This window comes from Gorilla gorilla, chromosome 2, assembly GCF_029281585.2.
Source record: "Gorilla gorilla gorilla isolate KB3781 chromosome 2, NHGRI_mGorGor1-v2.1_pri, whole genome shotgun sequence".
NCBI classification, from domain to species: Eukaryota; Metazoa; Chordata; class Mammalia; order Primates; family Hominidae; genus Gorilla; species Gorilla gorilla.
In genome coordinates, this window is record NC_086017.1 from 62442323 (window position 1) to 62461804 (window position 19482).

General features: G+C 41.5%; 1 protein-coding gene across 50 annotated transcripts in view; it reads right to left on the minus strand.

The window, feature by feature from the left end:
- PBRM1 (polybromo 1) overlaps positions 1-19482 on the minus strand; it is a 137773-nt gene that overhangs the window by 17461 nt on the left and 100830 nt on the right. For all 50 annotated transcript variants that reach the window (XM_055382643.2, XM_055382617.2, XM_055382637.2 and 47 more), the window contains 4 exons: positions 16234-16379; positions 13731-13888; positions 1246-1429; positions 479-689 (listed from right to left, as the gene is read on the minus strand). In XM_055382643.2, the coding sequence (XP_055238618.1) occupies positions 479-689; positions 1246-1429; positions 13731-13888; positions 16234-16379 (699 nt within the window). The remainder of the gene's footprint in view (positions 1-478; positions 690-1245; positions 1430-13730; positions 13889-16233; positions 16380-19482) is intronic.

Below are 19482 nucleotides of genomic sequence, written 5' to 3' on the forward strand. Positions count from 1 at the left end.
TGGGATTACAGACATGAGCAACCATGCCTGGCCAAGTCTTGTAAAAATTCTGAATGAGAAAAAAATACCAACAGAGATCACCTCAACCAAAAGACGAGGTCCTACATAAGGAGAGATTAAAAAGACACGGGTAATAAAAGCCAAAGACAAACAGGGTGATGTTGCTCCTTACTGCTTTTCTTCAGCACAAGGAAGAGTCTTCTAACTAAGCCCACCATTGAAATAGCTATGAAATTTTAAAGATATTAATTTTAAATTATTAATGGTATTAATACAAATTATTAATGGGATGACATATAATTTTTGTCAATCAAAAATAAATGAATAAATCATGGCACTGACAAAATCTGTTCCTTCCTGCAGAATTCTAAGTTAAAGCTCACATATGGAGGGGCTGGATGTCACTTTACTTTGGTTTTGAGTCTGCTGCAAACCAAAGGTGGTAATAAGACAAGTAACAGGAACCTGTCACCTTCACCTGTGGGGGTGTGTAGGGCATGAGGTCCAGCTCACTGGCCAGGGGAGTCTGAAGCTGAGGTAGAGAAGGAGGTTCAATGACCTCACTATCTTCTTCTCCCATCTCTTCAATATCATCATCTCCACCTTCTAACTCGGCAAATTTAGCTTCTAGCAACTGGATCTTCTTTTCCAACAAAGGTGATGGCTCCTTCTGAGGAACAATTGGTTTTCTGAAAAAAGTGACATAAAAAACCTAAAATCACCTAATGCCCCTCCAGAATAAGCCGGAAAGCAGTGTTCCACCTTAACAACTAGAAGTGACTTCCTGCAATCTGCAATATATGCTCTAAAGGCAGCATGGAAAGAGTTTAAATGTGTATTTATGAAATTACTTGTACTTAGAGATCCTTGTTTTTAAATAATTATGCTGAATAGCCACAAAAGTATTGTGTCCAAAGTTGGGATCTAGTTGCCTATACACAGCAAAAAGAGTTTTCATAATCTGTGGAACTGAGAAATCTCCTGACAGGATATAAACCAGAACCAAGTGTTTCTGCCTCATTCCACAATTATTGGAGTCTACGCCAAGGGCACTATTAGAGCAGCCACCAGGTCCCAGCAGATTATGAAGTCTTTCCTTTAATCTTTAACTGAATAAATATTTTCTATTTGAAATATTTACTACTCTAGTTTAAGATCTAATAAAAAATTAAAAACACTGGACTACACTATGTTGCTATCAGTTAATGGAAGTGCTCTTTTTTCCTTAAGTTTTTCAAGCTTTACCTGAAGTAGTAAATTTCATCATCTACCACTTTAGCAGAGAGTGAAAACCTCTTCAATCCTTTGAATTTCTTCATCTGCTTGTCGCTCTCATTGTAGCGGCTCTCACAAAGCAGAATGTCATTTTCTGGTATTTCAGTTGGCCTGCAGGAGAGGAAGTCCTTGAATGACAACACAGCACACTTTCCTGAAAGAGAAAATTAGAAAGAAATTAAAGGAGTAAACTGTGGTCATAGTTACTAACTGTTTTAACATTTTATTATTTTTGGATGAATACATTCATATAATTAACAATTTTAAAGATATGAAAGGGGCTAGGCATGGTGGCTCAAGCCTGTAATCCCAGCACTTTGAGAGGCTGAGGTGGGCAGATCTCTTGAGCTCAGTAGTTTGAGACCAGCCTGGGCAACATAGTGAGACCCCCAAATTCTACAAAAAAATACAAAAAATTAGCTGGATGTTGTGGTGCATGCCTGTAGTCCCAGCTACTCGGGAGGCTGAGGCGGGAATCATCTGAGTCTGGGAAGTCTGAGTCTGAGGCTACAGTGAGCTGTGATTGCACTACTGCACTCCAGCCTGGGTGATAGAGTGAGACCCTATCTCAAGAAAAAAAAAAAAAAAGATATAATACAATATGTATTGGCATAAGGATAGAATATATAGGTCAATGGAATAGAACTGAAAGTGTAGAAATAAACCAATATAATAGGGCTTTTATGGACAATTGATTTTTGATAAGGGTTCCAAGACAATTCAGTGGGGGAAAGAACACTCTTTTCAACAGATGGTACGGTACCAGGACAACTGGATTTCCACTTCTGCACATGAATGCAGTTGAACTCCTACCTCCTATCATATATAAAAATTAATTTGGCCAGGCGCAGTGGCTCATGCCTGTAATCCCAGTACTTTGGGGAGGCCGAGGCAGCAGAAACACGAGGTCAAGAGATCGAGACCGTCCTTGGCCAACATGATGAAACCCCATCTCTACTAAAAATACAAAAATTAGCTGGGCGTGGTGGCGTGCACCTGTAGTCCCAGCTACTCAGGAGGCTGAGGCAGGAAAATTGCTTGAACCTGGAAGGCGGAGGTTGCAGAGAGCCAGGATGACGCCACTGCACTCCAGCCTGAGCGACAGAGCGAGACTCCATCTCAAAAAAAAAAAAATTAATTCAAAATGGGCTGGGTGCAGTGGCTCATGCCTGTAATCCCAGCACTTTGGGAGGCCGAGGAGGGTGGATCACCTGAGGTCAGGAGTTCGAGACCAGCCTGGCCAACATGGTGAAACCTCGTCTCTACTAAAAATACAAAAAAATTAGCTGGGCTTGGTGGTGCGCTCCTGTAAGCCCAGCTACTCAGGAGGCTGAGGCAAAAGAATTGCTTGAACCCAGAAGGCAGAGGCTGCAGTGAGCCAAGAGCACCCCACTGCACTCCAGCCTGGGCAATAGAGCGAGACTCAGTCTCAAAAAAAAAAAAAAGGGCTTTATCAAAATTAAGAACTTTTGTGCTCCAAAGGATACTATCAAGAAAGTGAAAAGATAAGCCATAGAAGAAAATATTTGCAAATCATATATCTAGTAAGAGTCTAGTATATAGAATATATATTCCAACTCAACATTAAGACAAATATATAACCCAATTAAAAAATGTGCAAAGATATAAATTGACATTTCTCTAAAAAAAGACATACGAATGTCCAATAGGCACATGAAACAATGCTTAGCCGGGCGCAGTGGCTCATGTCTGTAATCCCAGCACTTTGGGAGGCCGAGGCGGGTGGATCATGAGGTCAGGAGATCGAGACCGTCCTGGCTAACACGGTGAAACCCCGTCTCTACTAACAATACAAAAAATTAGCGGGGCGTGGTTGCAGGCGCCTGTATTCCCAGCTAGTCATGAGGCTGAGGCAGGAGAATGGCCTGAACCCAGGAGGCGGAGCTTGCAATGAGCCGAGATTGCGCCACTGCACTCCAGCCTGGGCGAAAGAGCGAGACTCTGTCTCAAAACAAAACAAAACAAAAAAAACACAATGCTTAACAGCATTCATCATCAGGAAAATGCAAATCAAAACGGCAATGTAATACTACTTCACACCCCATTAAGATGCCTGTATTAAAAAAAAAACCCAAAACAGAAAATAACAAGTGGTGGCAAGGATGTGAAGAAAATGGAACCCTTGTATCTTGGTGGGACTGTAAAATGGTGCAGCTGCTGTGGAAAATAGTTAGGCAGTTTCTCCAAAAAGTTAAACACTGAGTTACCATATGACCTAGCAATTCTATTTCTAGGTATATATCCAAAAGAAATCAGAGGATCAACTACTTGTACACCACTGGTAAGAGCAGTTTTACTCACAATAGCTAAAATGTGAAAACAACCTATGTGTCCATTAACAGATGTAGTATACATATAATGGAATATACAGCCTTAGGAATAAAATTCTGATATATGATACAACATGGATGAGCCTTGAAAACATTAGGCCAAGTAAAATAGGCCAGATACAAAGGGACAAATATTGTATGATTCCACTTATATGCAGTATATAGAACAGGCAAAATTCATGAACAAAAAAATTAGAACACAGATTACTAGGGCCAGGGGGAAGGGGAAAATAAAGAGTTGTTTAACACGTACAAAGTTTTTATTTGGGATAATGAAAAAATTCTAGAAATGAACAGTGGTGATAGCTGTACGGTATTGTCAATGGACTTAAAGCCACTGAACTGTGTATTTAAAAACGGTTAAGGCTGGGCGTGGTAATCCTAGCACTTTGGGAGGCCAAGGTGGGCGGATCACCTGAGGTCAGGAGTTTGAGACCAGCCTGGCCAACATGGCGAAACCCCGTCTCTACTAAAAATACAAAAATTAGCCAGGCGTGGTAGCTTGCACCTGTAATCCCAGCTACTCAGAAGGCTGAGGCAGGAGAATCGCTTGAACCTGGGAGGCGGAGGTTGCAGGGAGCCGAGACTGTGCCACTGACTCCAGCCTGGGTGACAGAGAAAGACTCCATCTCAAAAAAAAAAAAAAAGGTTAAAATGATGAATTCTATGACATATATATAAAACAATAAAAAACTCCCATAAATGGTAGCATGTCACTTAAAACTGTTTTGCATCTGAATTTTGTCACAAAATAATATGTCTTGGAGATCACGGCTTGTATGAATGTACTAAGTTTATTCAACTAGTTCCCTATTGATGGGTATCTATGTTGTTTCCCAATGTTTGCTCTTCTGCTGACGCTAAATAATGCTGAAATAAATAATTTAAGACATATCAATTTGCACGTAGGTGAATACATCTGAAGCATAAATTTCTAGAACTATAAAAGCTGGGTCAAAGGGTATGTATACACTTTTTAAATTTTTGTAGGTATTATCAAACTGCCTTCCATAAAGGGTGTCCTAATTCACAGACTACCCACAAAGTAGGTAAATACCATTTCCTCATGCTCTTGTCAACTAGTGAGAAATGTCTTCTGGATCTTTGACAATTTGATAGGTAATCTCAAAAAAAAAAAAAAAAAAAAGAAAGAAAGAAAAAAGAAAAAAAGAAAAATGAAAAAGAAAAGAAAAGAAAAAAAGCACCTGGGTAGCTTTAACTAGCATTTCTCTAATGGCCAAGGTTGGGTATATTTTCTTTTCTTTTCTTTTTTGATCTCAGCTCACCGCAGCCTCTGCCTCCCAGGTTCAAGCAATTATCCTGCCTCAGCCTCCCGAGTAGCTGGGATTACAGGCGTGTGCCACCATGCCTGGCTAATTTTTGTTTGTTGTTTTTTTTTTTTTAGTAGAAATGGGGTTTCACCATGTTGGCCAGGCTGGTCTCGAACTTCTGACCTCAGATGATCCGCCTCCCTCAGCCTCCCAAACTGCTGGGATTACAGGTGTGAACCACCGTGCCCAGCCGGGTATATTTTCATTTGTTTAAGAATCACTGGTAGTTTCTTTTTTTTTTAAGATGGAGTCTCGCTCTGTCACTCAGGCTGGAGCGCAGTGGTGCGATTCTGGCTCACTGCAACCTCTGCCTCCTGGGTTCAAGTGATTCTCCTGCTTCAGTCTCCCAGGTAGCTAGGACTATAGATGCCTACCATCAAGTCCAGCTAATTTTTGTAGTTTTAGTACAGACAGGGTTTCACCATGTTGGCCAGGCTAGTCTTCAACTCCTGACCTCAGGTGATCCACCCACCTTGGCCTCCCAAAGTGCTGGCATTACGGGCGTGAGGAGTCATCACACTGGGCCCTAGTAATTTATTTCTGCTCTCCTTTATTTTCTTTGCCTATTTCCCTGCTGGATGTTGATCTTTATCTAATTGCTTTATAGGAGCTCTTCATCTATGAGGAAAATCAGATCTTTGTCTATGATAAACATTGCAAATATTTTCTCAAGATTGTCATTTTTGTTTTTGCCAGTTTTGGTCATATAGATATTTTCCATTTTTATACAGTTGAATTTATCAGTATTTTATTGTATGAGTTCTGGCTTTTATGTCAGAGATTAACAAAATTTCTTTCTCATGGTTTCTTTTGGTATCTTTGTTGTTTAATTTTATGTTTATTTAAATTTATAATTCATCTGGAAATCTATCCTGAAGTTAAGATGTGGGATATGGCTACAATTTTATTTTTCCAAATGGTTATTGAATTTCCAAACACCATTTGGAGAAAAATACTTCTTTCCCCACTTACCTGATATGCCACTTTTACCATATATTTGCTAAACTTTCTATTTTGTTCAAATAACCTGTTTACTCATATATCATATAGTTTTAATTATTGTAGTGCTATAATGTTTTAATATCTGGTAAGGATAGATCCCCTTTCACTATACTTTTCAGAATTTTCCTGAGTTCCTTTTTCTTTCTTTGAGACAGGGTCTCACTTTGTTGCCCAGCCTGGAGTGCAGTGGTGAGATGACAGCTGCTCACTGCAGCCTCAACCTCCTGGGCTCAAGCGATCCTCACACCTCAGCCCCCTACCCCGGGTAGCTGGGACTACAGGCAAGTGCCACTCAGCTAATTTCTGTACTTTTTGTAGAAATGAGGTTTTGCCATCTTGCCCAGGCTGGTCTCAAACTCCTAGGCTCAAGTGATCCACCCACCTCGGCCTCCCAAAGTGCTGGGATTGATAACAGGAGTGAGCCACTGCACCCGATTCTAAGTTTCTTTTTCAATATGATTGTTTTTTTTTTTTTAGATGGAGTCTTGCTCTGTTTCCCAGGATGGAGTGCAGTGGCGCGATCTCGGTTCACTGCAAGCTCCGCCTTCCTGGTTCACCCCCTTCTCCTGCCTCAGCCTCCCGAGTAGCTGGGACTACAGGCGCCCACCGCCATGCTCGGCTAACTTTTTGTATTTTTAGTAAAGATGGGGTTTCACCATGTTAATGAGGATGGTCCTGATCTCCTGACCTCGTGATCCGCCCGCCCTGGCTTCCCAAAGTGCTGGGATTACAGGCATGAGCCACCGCGCCCAGCCTTCAATATGATTTTTAAAATGAGTTCACACAGTATCAACTTCCTCACAAGCAAATTCCCACTGGTATATCTAATGGGATCATATTAAAGATTAATTTAGGGAGGATGGACATCTTTATGACACTGAAACCTACCTAGGCATATGGTACTGCTTTGCAATTTGTTCAAGCATTCATTCAATAGCATTTTAAAACTTTTTTCATACAGATGTGGCATATCTTGTTAAGTTTATCTAAGGTATTTTATTAGTACTGAATCTTTTAAGATAATAGGTTTGTTATTTATTTATATTCAATCATCTCACTTCTCTTACTGTTTGCCATGATTTCTTAGTTGATGCTCTTGAATTTTCACCTCCTTACTTTTCTTATTTTAGACTTCTGTTTCTTCTAACTCCACTGGCTAGTACCTCTAGAACAATGTTAAATAAGTGTGATAAGGACATCCCTATTTTGTTTCTTTTCTTTTCTTTTTTTGTTTTTTGTTTGAGATGGAGTCTCACTCTGTCGCTAGGCTGCAGTGTAGTGACTCAATCTTGGCTCACTGCAACCTCCACCTCCCAAGTTCAAGTGATTCTCTTGCCTCAGCCTCCCCAGTAGCTGGGATTAAAGGCACCCACCACCACGCCCACATCAGCTAATTTTTGTATTTTTAGTAGAGACAGAGTTTCACCATGTTGACCAGGCTGGTCTCGAATTCCTGACCTCAGGTGATCCGCCCTCCTTGGCCTCTCATAGTGCTGGAATTACAGGCATGAGCCATCGCACCCAGCCAGAACATCCCTATTTTGCTCTTGACCTTAACAGGAATGTTCATAGCTAACAACTTACTAAACATGTATATGAAAAACAGGTCAGAAACATTTCCAAAGCTTAAAATAGCTACAATTACTATCACTGCTTTGAACTTACACAGCACTTTTATTTACATAATTCAAAGGCCTTTTAATTCAGAAAAGGGATAATTACAATTTTCCATATTTTATAGAAGGAAAAATAGACATTAGGAAAAAATAATAACTCTGCTTACAACCAAAGAGTAAAAGTGATTGGTGGCTTTGGAATGGAGGTGGTATCTCTGTGTCCTGACTTGGGGCTCCTACCAAGCCCCCAAAAGACAGGGAAAAGATGAAAGTTTAGAAAACTTCATTTAATAAAGTATAAAAAAATTATCAAGACCTGCTGGATTTTGATTGGAATTGCAACGAACCAACAGATCAATTTGGGGGGAACTGGCATCTTTTTAATATTGAATTTTCCAGCTATAAATATGATGGATAACTTTCATTTACTTATGTCTTCAATTTCTCAATAATTTTCTTATAGTTGTGTGTGTGTGCGCATGTGTGCACGTGCGTGTGCAGGTGCCCTACACATCTTTGTTTCTTCGTTTTTTGTTTTGTTTTGTTTTTTTTTTTGGTAGAGTTTCCTTCTGTTGTCCAGGCTGATCTTGAACTCCTGGTCTCAAGCGACTCTCTCATCTTGGCCTCTCAAAGTGTTGGGACTACAGGCATGAGCTACCACGTTGGCTATCTTTTAAAGATTTATTCCTGGCCGGGCGCCATGGCTCACGCCTGTAATCTCAGCACTTTGGGAGGCCGAGGCAGGCGCCTCACGAGGTCAAGAGATCGAGACCATCCTGGCCAACATGGTGAAATGCTGTCTCTACTAAATATACAAAAATTAGCTGGGCATGGTGGCACACGCCTGTAGTCCCAGCTGCTCGGGAGGCTGAGGCAGGAGAATTGCTTGAACCCAGGAGGTGGAGGTTGCAGTGAGCCGAGATCGTGCCACTGCACTGCAGCCTGGACGACAGAGCGAGACTCTGTCTCCAAAAAAAAAAAAAAAGATTGGCCAGGCGTGGTGGCTCACGCCTGTAATCCCAGCACTTTGGGAGACTGAGGAAGGTGGATCACGAGGTCAGGAGATCAAGACCATCCTGGCCAACATGGTGAAACCCCGTCTCTACTAAAATACAAACAATTATCCTGGCGTGGTGGCGCATGCCTGTAGTCCCAGCTACTCAGGAGGCTGAGGCAGGGGAATAGCTTGAACCCAGGAGGTGGAGGTTGCGGTGAACCGAGATTGCACCATTGCACTCCAGCCTGGGCAACAAGAGCGAAACTCCATCTCAAAAAAAAAAAAAAAAAAATTTATTCCTAGGTATTGAATGCAAATGGTAATAATTTTCTAATTGCTCACTGATGGGATACAGATACAGAAATAGAAATATTGGGGCCAGGTAAGGTAGCTCATGCCTATAATCCCAGCACTTTCGGGGAGGCTGAGCAGGGAGGATGCTTGAGGCCAGGAGTTTGAGACCAGCCTGAGCAAGAGGGATACCTCATCTCCACAAAAAATAAATTAAAAAAAAAAAATTAGCTGGGAGTGGTGGTACATCCCTATAGTCCCAGCTACTTGGAAGGCTGAGATGGGAGGATTGCTTGTGCCCAGGAGTTGGAGGCTGCAGTGAGTTATGATTGTACCATTGCACTCCAGTTTGGATAACAAAGCGAGATCTTGTCTTGGAAAAAACAAAACAAAACAAAAAAAACTTCATATTTTCATTTACTAATTTTAATAGTTTATCTGAATATCTCTTGGATTTTCTACATACCTAATGTTTTTGAAAAAAAAAAAAGGCCCTTTTGTTTTTCTTTTCAAATCTTTAGATCTTTTATCTTCCTTGCCTTACTGAGGACAGTTTTTAAATTAATGAAACGTTATAAAAATCTACTGTGAAGGGAACAAAACCTGCAAATAAATTAGGAATTGGCATGTTTCAAGAGCCCAGGTTCCTGGAAATTTTATCACCTAAGGGGTTAAGGGTAGAGGTACTGTCTGCCAGATGTGGCCATCTGATTACTGTTTAAATTCTTTTTTTTTTTTGAGACGGAGTCTCACCCTGTCACTCAGGCTGGAATCCAGTGGAGTGATCTCAGCGCACTGCAACCTCTCCCTCACAGGTTCTAGCGATTCTCCTCCCTCAGCCTCTGAGTAGCCGGGATTACAGGCATGCGCCACCACAGCTGGCTAATTTTTTTTTGTATTTTTAGTAGAGATGGGGTTTTACCATGTTGGCCAGGCTGGTCTTGAACTCCTGATCTCAAGTGATCCACCTGCCTCAGCCTCCCAAAGTGCTGGGATTATAGGCGTGAGCCACTGTGCCCAGCTTGATTACTGTTTAAGTAAATGAAAACAATTCTTCAACAAAACTGAAAAAAGAACATAACCGTTGGAAAAACAGGATTGTCTCCTTCTGTGTATGTAACAGAAGATAAAAAAATGATACACCTCATCTAATTATCTTCAAAACTTCTATTTCAGAGACACAAAAAAGTGCAAAAATATGATTTACATTTAATAGTGGTTAGAGTTAATACAATGAAATTATAAATTCTCTAAAGCTTATATAACAAAACCCTTTTTCCTTGGAGGCTGGGAACAGTGAATTCCACAAGCTAGGCTGAAATTCCACTTTGCGATTACTAGATGCATTTTCTTTTGAGTTTTAGCTCAAGATGAAGTTACTTATATTTCATTGTATGCCTGTTGTCCTACCTAATATTACTGGCACCTCCTTTAATTCTCAAAAGTGTGCCAGCTAGCTGTAGACTAACTAAAGAAGAATTAGGAAAACCTAGGTTTTAGTTCTGGCCCACTCCCTGGGTAGTAACTTCACCTTTCTGACAATATCAGCATCTTTCTTCCAGGGTCATGTTGAAAATTAAATGAGATCCTGGATATAAAACTGGTAGATAAACTGTAGAATGCAACACATTTTCTTTCTTTCTTTTTTTTTTTGTTACATAGAGTCTCTTGCTCTGTCACCCAGGCTGGAGTGCAGTGGCTTGATCTCAGCTCACTGCAACCTCCACCTCTCGGGTTCAAACAATTCTCTTGCCTCAGCCTCTCTAGTAGCTGGGATTACAGGTGCACACCACCACGCCCGGCTAATTTTTGTATTTTTAGTAAAGATGGGGTTTCACCACGTTGGCCAGGCTGGTCTCTTAACTCCTGATCTCAGGTGATCTGCCTGCCTCAACCTCCCAAAGTACTGGGATTACAGGCATGAGCCACCATGCCCGGCCAGAATGTAACACATTCTAACAGGCATCTTTAGAAAGAAATTACTCCAAGTTATGTCAGTGAATATGGAGGAGTAGCGAGCTCTAAGGGCCATTACTTCATAGAAACAGTGAAAAAAGCAGAATAAACTTTATTGGAATTCTGTAAGATAGTCAAAGGTTTACAGCAACCAAGCAAATGCTTAATTAAGAAAAAAAGTGACTGAAACTTGGCAGGAAAGCTCTGTGGCATTTTAACTTACCCTCACTCCATCCCTTACTTTCTGTCTCAGTGGCAGCCTTGAAGATGGCAGCCTCTATTCCTGGTGTAAGATTGTGGTGATAGAGGAAGCAAAACAGCTCTATGCTCCAAGAACTGTGGTCATCTGTTTTGACCTGTCAGGCAGCTTTCTAAACACTAATGCAAAGTGCTTGCCTTTATTGTGCTTAACTTGGAATTCCCTCGGTGGAGAAGTGTCTAAGGTTCTTTTGTCAAAAACATTTTGTCTTAGTTTGTTTGTGCTGCTATAACAGAATACCACAGACTGGGTAATTTATAAAGAACAGTTTTCTCACAGTTCTGGAGGCTGGAAAGTCCAAGATAAAGGTGCCAGCATCTGGCACGGGCTTTCTTGCTATGTCATCATATTTCAGAAGGCAGAGGGCAAGAGTATAAGAGACAGCAAACCCATTCAGACAGAGCAGACCCATTTACATGAGCCCTTTTTATAAAAGCAATATTGTATTCACGAGGACAAGCCCTCATGACCTAAACATCTCCTAAAAGTCCCCACTTCCCAACACTGTTGCACTAGGGATTACACTTTAAGTCATGAATTTCGAAGGGGGCACAAACATTCAAATCACAGCACATTTAAAGTCAAATGAACCAGCTGTTGCCGGCGGGGGCAAAGGGTATCAGTCAGGACCAACAGTAGATATGACAAAAGGCCTCAGAGGAAAAGATGAGGAGTGAGATGCTTTGGCCAATAAGGGTTTTGAAAAGTTTCCACACATTCCTGGGAGCCTAGAAGGCCACACACATGCCAACAATAGTGTACATGCTCAGAAAGGACCTAAGAAGGCCCTAAGATCTCATTTCTGGCTGACCTTCAAGCTCTGCACAAGTAGGAAGTAAAGGCAAAGCAGAGTTGTAATCTGCATGGCTGAGTGTTGAAGGTGTGCTCCACCATACGCAGAGAAGTCAGCAGTGAAGACTGGGAGTTTTGTGGTTTTATTGGCTCCACGTATTTACGAAAACCTCTGTCAAATCACTGGCTGATCACTAAGCTTATAGAACAGAGACTGTAGTAACCATATACAACAACAACAAAAATCTTTTATTTTTTGAGACAGGGTCTCACTCTGTTGCCCAGGCTGGAGTGCAGTGGCATGATCATGGCTCACTGCAGCCTCGACCTCCCTGGGCTCAGGTGATCCTACCACCTCAGCCTCCTGAGTGGCTGGGACCATGGGTATAGACCACCACACCTGCATAATTTCTGTATTTTTTTTGTAGAGACAGGGTTTCACCATGTTGCCCAGGCTGGTCTCGAACTCCTGGGCTCAAGCAACCTGCCCATGTCAGCCTCCCAAAGTGCTGGGATTAAAGGTGTGAGCCACTGTGGCCAGCCAAAAATACAATCTTTAAAACAAACAAACAAACAAAAGTTTAGAAGAGTCACTGAACAAACAATCATAACCTATAATAAGTATTAAGAACAAAGCCTGAGGATGGGGAGAATCTGATTTCCAGAGTTATCACGTTATAATACCCAAAATGAGCGGTTTTCAACAAAAAATTATCAGGCATGCAAAGAAACAAGAAGGCACAGCCCATTCATAGGAAAAAACAAAATGAACAGAAATTGTTCCTGAGAAATTCCAGACACTGGATTTACTAAACACATACTTTAAATCAATTGTCTTTTTTTTTTTTTTTGAGACAGTCTTGCTCTGTCATCCAGGCTAGAGTGCAGTGGCGTGATCTTGGCTCACTGCAGCCTCTGCCTCTGCCTCTGCCTCAGCCTCCAGAGTAACTAGGATTACAGACATGTGCCACCATGCCCAAATAATTTTTTTTTTTTTTTTTTTTTTTTTTTTTTAGCAGAGACAAGGTTTCACTATGTTGGCAGGCTGTTCTCAAACTCTCGACCTTAGGTGATCCACCCGCCTCGGCCTCCCAAAGTGCTGGGATTACAGGCATGAGCCACCATGCCTGGCCTTAAATCAACTGTTTTAAATATACTCAAAGATCTAAAGGAAACCAGTAAAACGTCATTGCAAATAGTGAATATAAATGAAGAGACAAATTATAAAAACTAAATTCTGGGGCTGAAAAGTACAATAACTGATATGAAAAATTTATTAGAAGGGTTCAACAGAAGATTTGAGCAGGCAGAGGATGAATGCACCTGAAGACAGGCCATTTGAAGTTATCCAGTCTGAGGAGCAGAAAGGAAAAAAAAGGTAAGGAAAAATGAAGAGTCTGAGAGACCTGTAAGGCACCATTAAATGTACCAACGTTAAGTATAATGGGAGTTCCTGAAGGAAGCAGAGAAAGGAGCAGAAAGAATATTTGAAGAAATGGCCAAAAACTCCCCAAATCTGATGAAAGACATGAACAAAAAAAACTATCAATGGAGAATTCTATATCTAGGAAAACTATCTTTCAAAAATTAGCTCAGTGCGGTGGTGCATGCCTATAGTCCCAGAGACTTGGAAGGCTGAGGTGAGAGGTTTGGTTGTGCCCTAATTGCCACCTGATACTCTATATATTTATTTTTTAATTTATCGACTGACTCCCCAACCTCTGCCCCAACATAAGAGAACAGAGATTTGGATTTGGGCACTGCTCTATACCTAACACCTAGAACAGTGCCCCACAGAAGTAGTATTCCATCAATTTTGATGGAATAAACACAATTAAATAAAAAAGCACAAATACCTACCGAGAATACATGTCATGGGGCAGGTTTCTTCCAGATTACTCAGAAATACTTCTTTTTTGTAGAACATTTTTGTGGGCTCATGCTCCGTTTCTTCTGGGTGAATGAAGATGGGGCCATAAAAATATGCAGCTCCATCTCGAACCCATACTTTTTCAATTCTTGGGGAGGAAAATATATAAATTACATTAAAATAGTTTCCTTCTTGAAGGATTAATCTAACAAAAATCCCATTAACCAAAAACTTAGTAATGTGTACCATTCAGAGGAGTTTCACTGGCTGTTTTGGTAAGACAACTTCATTATTTTTTCCCCCATTAAACACATGAAAAGATACTTAGAAAAAGAGAAAGGAACATTTGGCTATTTTTCCAAGTGAAAAAAATTTTTTAACTTAATATCAAGGCACAAAACTTAATAGTTTTATCTAATGACCAGGTTTTCTTCCTGAGACGTTCATAATGAAAACAGAACTAAGCATCTGTCATTGGACTTGTGAACCAAACAAAGACATAAAACATCAATATTTGGGGTCAGATCACAGGAGTGGCAGACATTCCTTTAAGACAGTGGTTTATAATCTTTTTGAAGGTCAAGATCTAATATCCCTGGCTGGGCCCAGGGGCTCACGCCTGTAATCCCAGCACTCTGGGAGGCCAAGGTGGGAGAATCACGTGAGCTCAGGAGTTCAAGACCAGCCTGGACAACATGGTGAAACCCCATCTCCACTAAAAATACAAAAATTAGCCAGCCCTGGCAGTGTGCACCTATAGTCCCAGCTACTTGGGAGGCTGAGGTGGGAAGATGGCTTGAGCCCAGGAGGTGGAGGTTGCAGTGAGCCAAGATCATGTCACTGCACTCCAGCCTAGGTGACAGAACCAGACACTGTCTCAAAAAAAAAAAAAAAAAAATCTAGTGCCCCTTCACCCCTTCAGAATTTGATGAAAGCCATTATTCTTGACAACTAACCCATAAAGCTGACATTATTATTGCTCCATATTATCGTGATTCCTGACCTGAAGTATCATACTTATTTCAGTTAATGGTAACTGCACCCTTCCTGTTCCTCAGGCTTACACACAGGAGTTATCCTTGACTTTTTTATCTTTCTCAGACCCCACACTCCATTTATCAAGAATACTATTAATTTGACCTTCAAAATACTATCTTTTGCAATCACCCTGGTCTGAAGCATGATTGTTCTTGCCTGGATTATTGCAACAGCATCCTAGGCGGTGGATCTCCTTGCTTCTGCCTTGACTTTTTACAGTCTATTCTCAACAACCTATAGGCAGAGCCATCCTATTAAGATCTAAACCAAATGTCACTCTGTGCTTGAAACAATCGATGGCACTCCACTAACTCAGTAAAAACCCAAATCCCTATAATGGTCTCTGAGGCCCTATGTGATATGCACCCTACCCCTGGCACTTATCTCTTACTAACTCATTAATGGCTCACTCTCCTACTAACAAACAGGCCTGGAATGTTTCTCCTCAGGTGTTTATACTGGCTGTTCCCACTGCCTGGAATCCTTTCTCCCTGGATATTCACATTATTCACTTTCTCAGTTTCTTCAAGTGTTGGTTCAGCTGCCAACTTCTCAGTGAGGCCTATATAAACCATTCTCCCTGCTCTGACCATGGGACCCCCTTCTCCCCTTGTTATGCTCTATTTTTTCTACGGCATGTATCATGACCTAACATACTATACACTTTACTTATTCAAGATGTTGTTTGTCTTCACACTAGAAAAAAGCTCCCCAGGAATAAGAATATTTGTCTGTTTTATTCACTAATGTATCCACAGAGCCTGGTAAATAGTAGGTATAATAAATGCTTACTGAATGATGAACAGATATAAACTGAAGCCTAGAGGGCTAAATCATTCACCTAAGGACCTACAACTAACAGAGCTGGGACTCAGGGAATGAACTACTGTTCTTAGCCACTATCCTCTCCTACCCAACCCTATACCAGACTCTGCTGTGTTTGCCATTCAACCATACTGTCATCCTTTTGTCATTTACTTGTTCATCAAATATCTGAGGCCCTACTATGTTTCGTGCACATGATTTGAGCAGGGAATACAAGGGTGAAACCTGACAATAACACAATGAACACTGATATGTGATATATACGCTAAGGAGAAGGAAATATGTGGTGCTTTGAGAGTGTGCAACAGGGAGACTTAACCCAGTCTGCAGTGGACAGGAAAGACTTCCTTTTAAGAAAGTGTCACTTCAAATTTATGCTAAAGGAGTTTACTGTATGAAGTAGGCAGGGAGATTTCTGAGCTGAAAGTTCTGTAAATAGTGGAAGAAAACAAAAGAGCCCAAAGGGATAATTTAAGGAAGAAAGTGTGGTTGGAGGGGAACATGGTGTGAGAAGAAGCTGGAGAAACTGCCAGGGGAAGGACTTTTGTCTTCATCCGAAGGGTGATTAATTTCTACTGGTTCCAAATTTCTCAGATTCAACCTCATCTTCCCTAATTCAATGACACTCACCTGCCCACACGAGGACGCACCAGGCCATGGGACTTGATGAAGACACAGTCGCCAACCTTCAGCCACATGTCATTGTAATGGAGCTGCTCAAAGTAGTGGCAACCTGGTTCACCATTGGACATTTCCACAGGGACATCTTCTTTTTCCTGTTGTAAAGAAAACTGGCTGAAGAAAGGTAGTTGATAATCAAGGAATAGAAAAGGTAAGAAACGAAAGCAGACTTTTCTTTCACATTAACTTAAAAGAAAAAGCCACCATTGGTTACGTGGCTCACATAATCCCAGCATTTTGGGAGGCCAAGGCAGGACGATCGCTTGAGCCCAAGAGTTTGAGACCAGCTTGGGCAACATAGTGAGACCTTGTCTCAACTAAAGAAAGAAATTAAAATAAAAAATTAGTCGGGCATGGTAGCACACGCCTGTAGTCCCAGCTACTCAAAGAGACTGAGGTGGGTAGATCACTCGAGCTCAGGAGGTCGAGGCTACAGTGAGCTAGGATCACGCCATTGTACTCCAGCCTGGGCGACAGAGCAAGACCCTGTCTCAAAAAAAAAGTAAATTAAAACAAACAAACAAAAAAACATAAAGAGAAACTCTGAAGGAGGCTAGGAAACAAAACAATTAGATTATTGAAATAAACGAAGACTTATCAAGTATCTATTTTAAATTTCTAGTTAATTTTCATAAAACAATATTATCCCAAGATGCTTTCATCCTGTCTCCCTCCTGCTCTCAATTCCCACTGCCTTTAGAAACAAACAAACAAAAAAACTGGAGAGGATTTATCGGTATTTAAAAGGAGACTCATTCATGCATTACTATAGTGTAAGGGGCAAATTCTATACAAGCTTCCTCTCTATCACATTTACTGGGCTCCCTTAATGTCTTAACATTAACAATTGATAAGATTTAGGCCAGGCACAGTGGCTTATGTCATAACCCCAGCACACTGGGAGGACAAGGTGGGAGGACTGCTTGAGCCAGGAGTTCAAGACCAGCCTGGGTAATACAGTGAGATCTCATCTCCAAAAAAATTTAAAAATTAGCTGTCTTTGGTGACATGCGCCTATATTCACAGCTACTTGGGAGGCTGAGGTAGGAAGATTGCTTGGGCCTGGGAATTGGAGTTTGCAGTGAGCTGAGATCGTGCCACTGCACTCCAGCCTGGGAAACAGAATGAGACCCTATCTCAAACAAAAGAAAACAAACCACAAAAAACAACTGATAGATCTAAAATTTTTACTATTTTGATTTATTCCAACATGGAAAGGAATAGCATAGCCTCTGTGATATAAACATGCTTTTTTTGTTGTTGTTGTTGTTTTTTTGAGACATAGTCTTGCTTTGCCGCCCAAGCTGGAGTGCGGTGGCGTGATCTCGGCTCACTGCAAGCTCTGCCTCCCGGGTTCACGCCATTCTCCTGCCTCAGCCTCTGGAGTAGCTGGGAGTACAGGCACCCGCTACCACGCCCAGCTAATTTTTTTTTTTTGTATTTTTAGTAGAGACGGGGTTTCACTGTGTTAGCCAGGATGGTCTTGATCTCCTGACTTCGTGATCCACCCGCCTTGGCCTCCCAAAGTGCTGGGATTACAGGCGTGAGCCACTGCGCCCAGCCAAACATGCTCTGTTTTTTAATAAATTACAGCATCTGTCACCTAATGACTGCTATGGCTTTGGGCAAATTATTTGACCTCTTATGCCTTAGTTTCCTCATTTGTGAAATGAAGATAATGATAGTGTGGCCACCAGATAGGGTTGTTTACGAAGCTTAAGTGACATAATCCATGCTCAAGTACATAGAAAAATGCCTAACTCATAAAAACCACTTAACAGACATCATTATTACTGTTGTTTTATAGTCCTGACTAAAAAAGAAAAAGCAAAAAGAAGATACTTCTCACTAATGTAAAGATGGTAAAGAAGAACCATCATTTACTGAGAACCTAGCTGATAATCGGCACAACACTAGATGTTATAAATATATTAACTCCAAAACATATATAAGCTGAGGAAACTCCAAAGCCTCCAAGTTTTCTATAGCATCTTCCTGAGAATACTTCAAACTTCACACTTAAAAAAATTCCTCCTTCACAATGTCCAAATAATTTAACATTCTGATCTTTATGACTTCAAATGTGATACTGAAATGGTATTCTTGGAAAATCATTAAGAATGAGGGAAGGCCGGGAGTGGTGGCTTACGCCTGTAATCCCAGCACTTTGGAAGGCCAAGGCAGGCGGATCACTTGAGGCCAGGAGTTCGAGACCAGACTGGCCAACATGGTGAAACCCCATCTCTATTAAAGATACAAAAATTAGCCAGGCATGATGGTGCGCGCCTGTAGTCCCAGGAACTTGGGAAACTGAGACACAAGAATTGCTTGAACTCATGAGGCAGAGGTTGCAGTGAGCCGAGATTGTGCCGCTATACTCCAACCTGGGCAGACTCTGTCTCAAAAAAAAAAAAAAAGAATCAGAGAGGTTCCATATACATGACAGGCAAGGGACATCTGAAAGAATGGAAGCTGTGAATAAAACAACCCATGAGATTAATAATACCTTTTCCTTTAAGGAATGGGTTCTATGCTAAAGTAATTCTTTTTTTTTTTTTGATACGGAGTCTCCCTCTGTCTCCAGGCTGGAGTGCAGTGGCGCAATCCCGGCTCACTGCAACCTCTCCCTCCTGGGTTCAAGTGATTTTCCCGCCTCAACCTCCCGAGAAGCTGAGATTACAGGCACGTGCCACCACGCCTGGCTAATTTTTGTATTTTTAGTAGAGACAGGGTTTCACCATGTTGGCCTGGATGGTCGTGATCTCCTGACCTTGTGATCTGCCCGCCTCAGCCTCCCAAAGTGATGGGATTACAGGCATGAGCCACCAAGCATGGCCTAAAGTTATTCTTTAAAAAAGTTCCGGTCGGGAGTAGTGGCTCTCAACTGTAATCCCAGCACTTTGGGAAGGTGAGGTGGGTGGGTCACCTGAGGTCAGGAGTTCAAGACCAGCTTGACCAATATGGTAGAAATCCATCTCTACTAAAAATACAAAAATAGCCGGGCATGGTGGCACACGCCTGTAGTCCCAGCTACTCAGGAGGCTAAGACAGGAGAATCACTTGAACCTGGGAAGTGGAGGCTGCAGTGAGCTGAGACTGCGCCACTGCACTCCAGCCTGGGCGACAGAGCGAGACTCAGTTTCAAAAAAAAAAAAAAAAAGCTCCTGAATGACCTGTCTTGGTCATATAATATTGAAA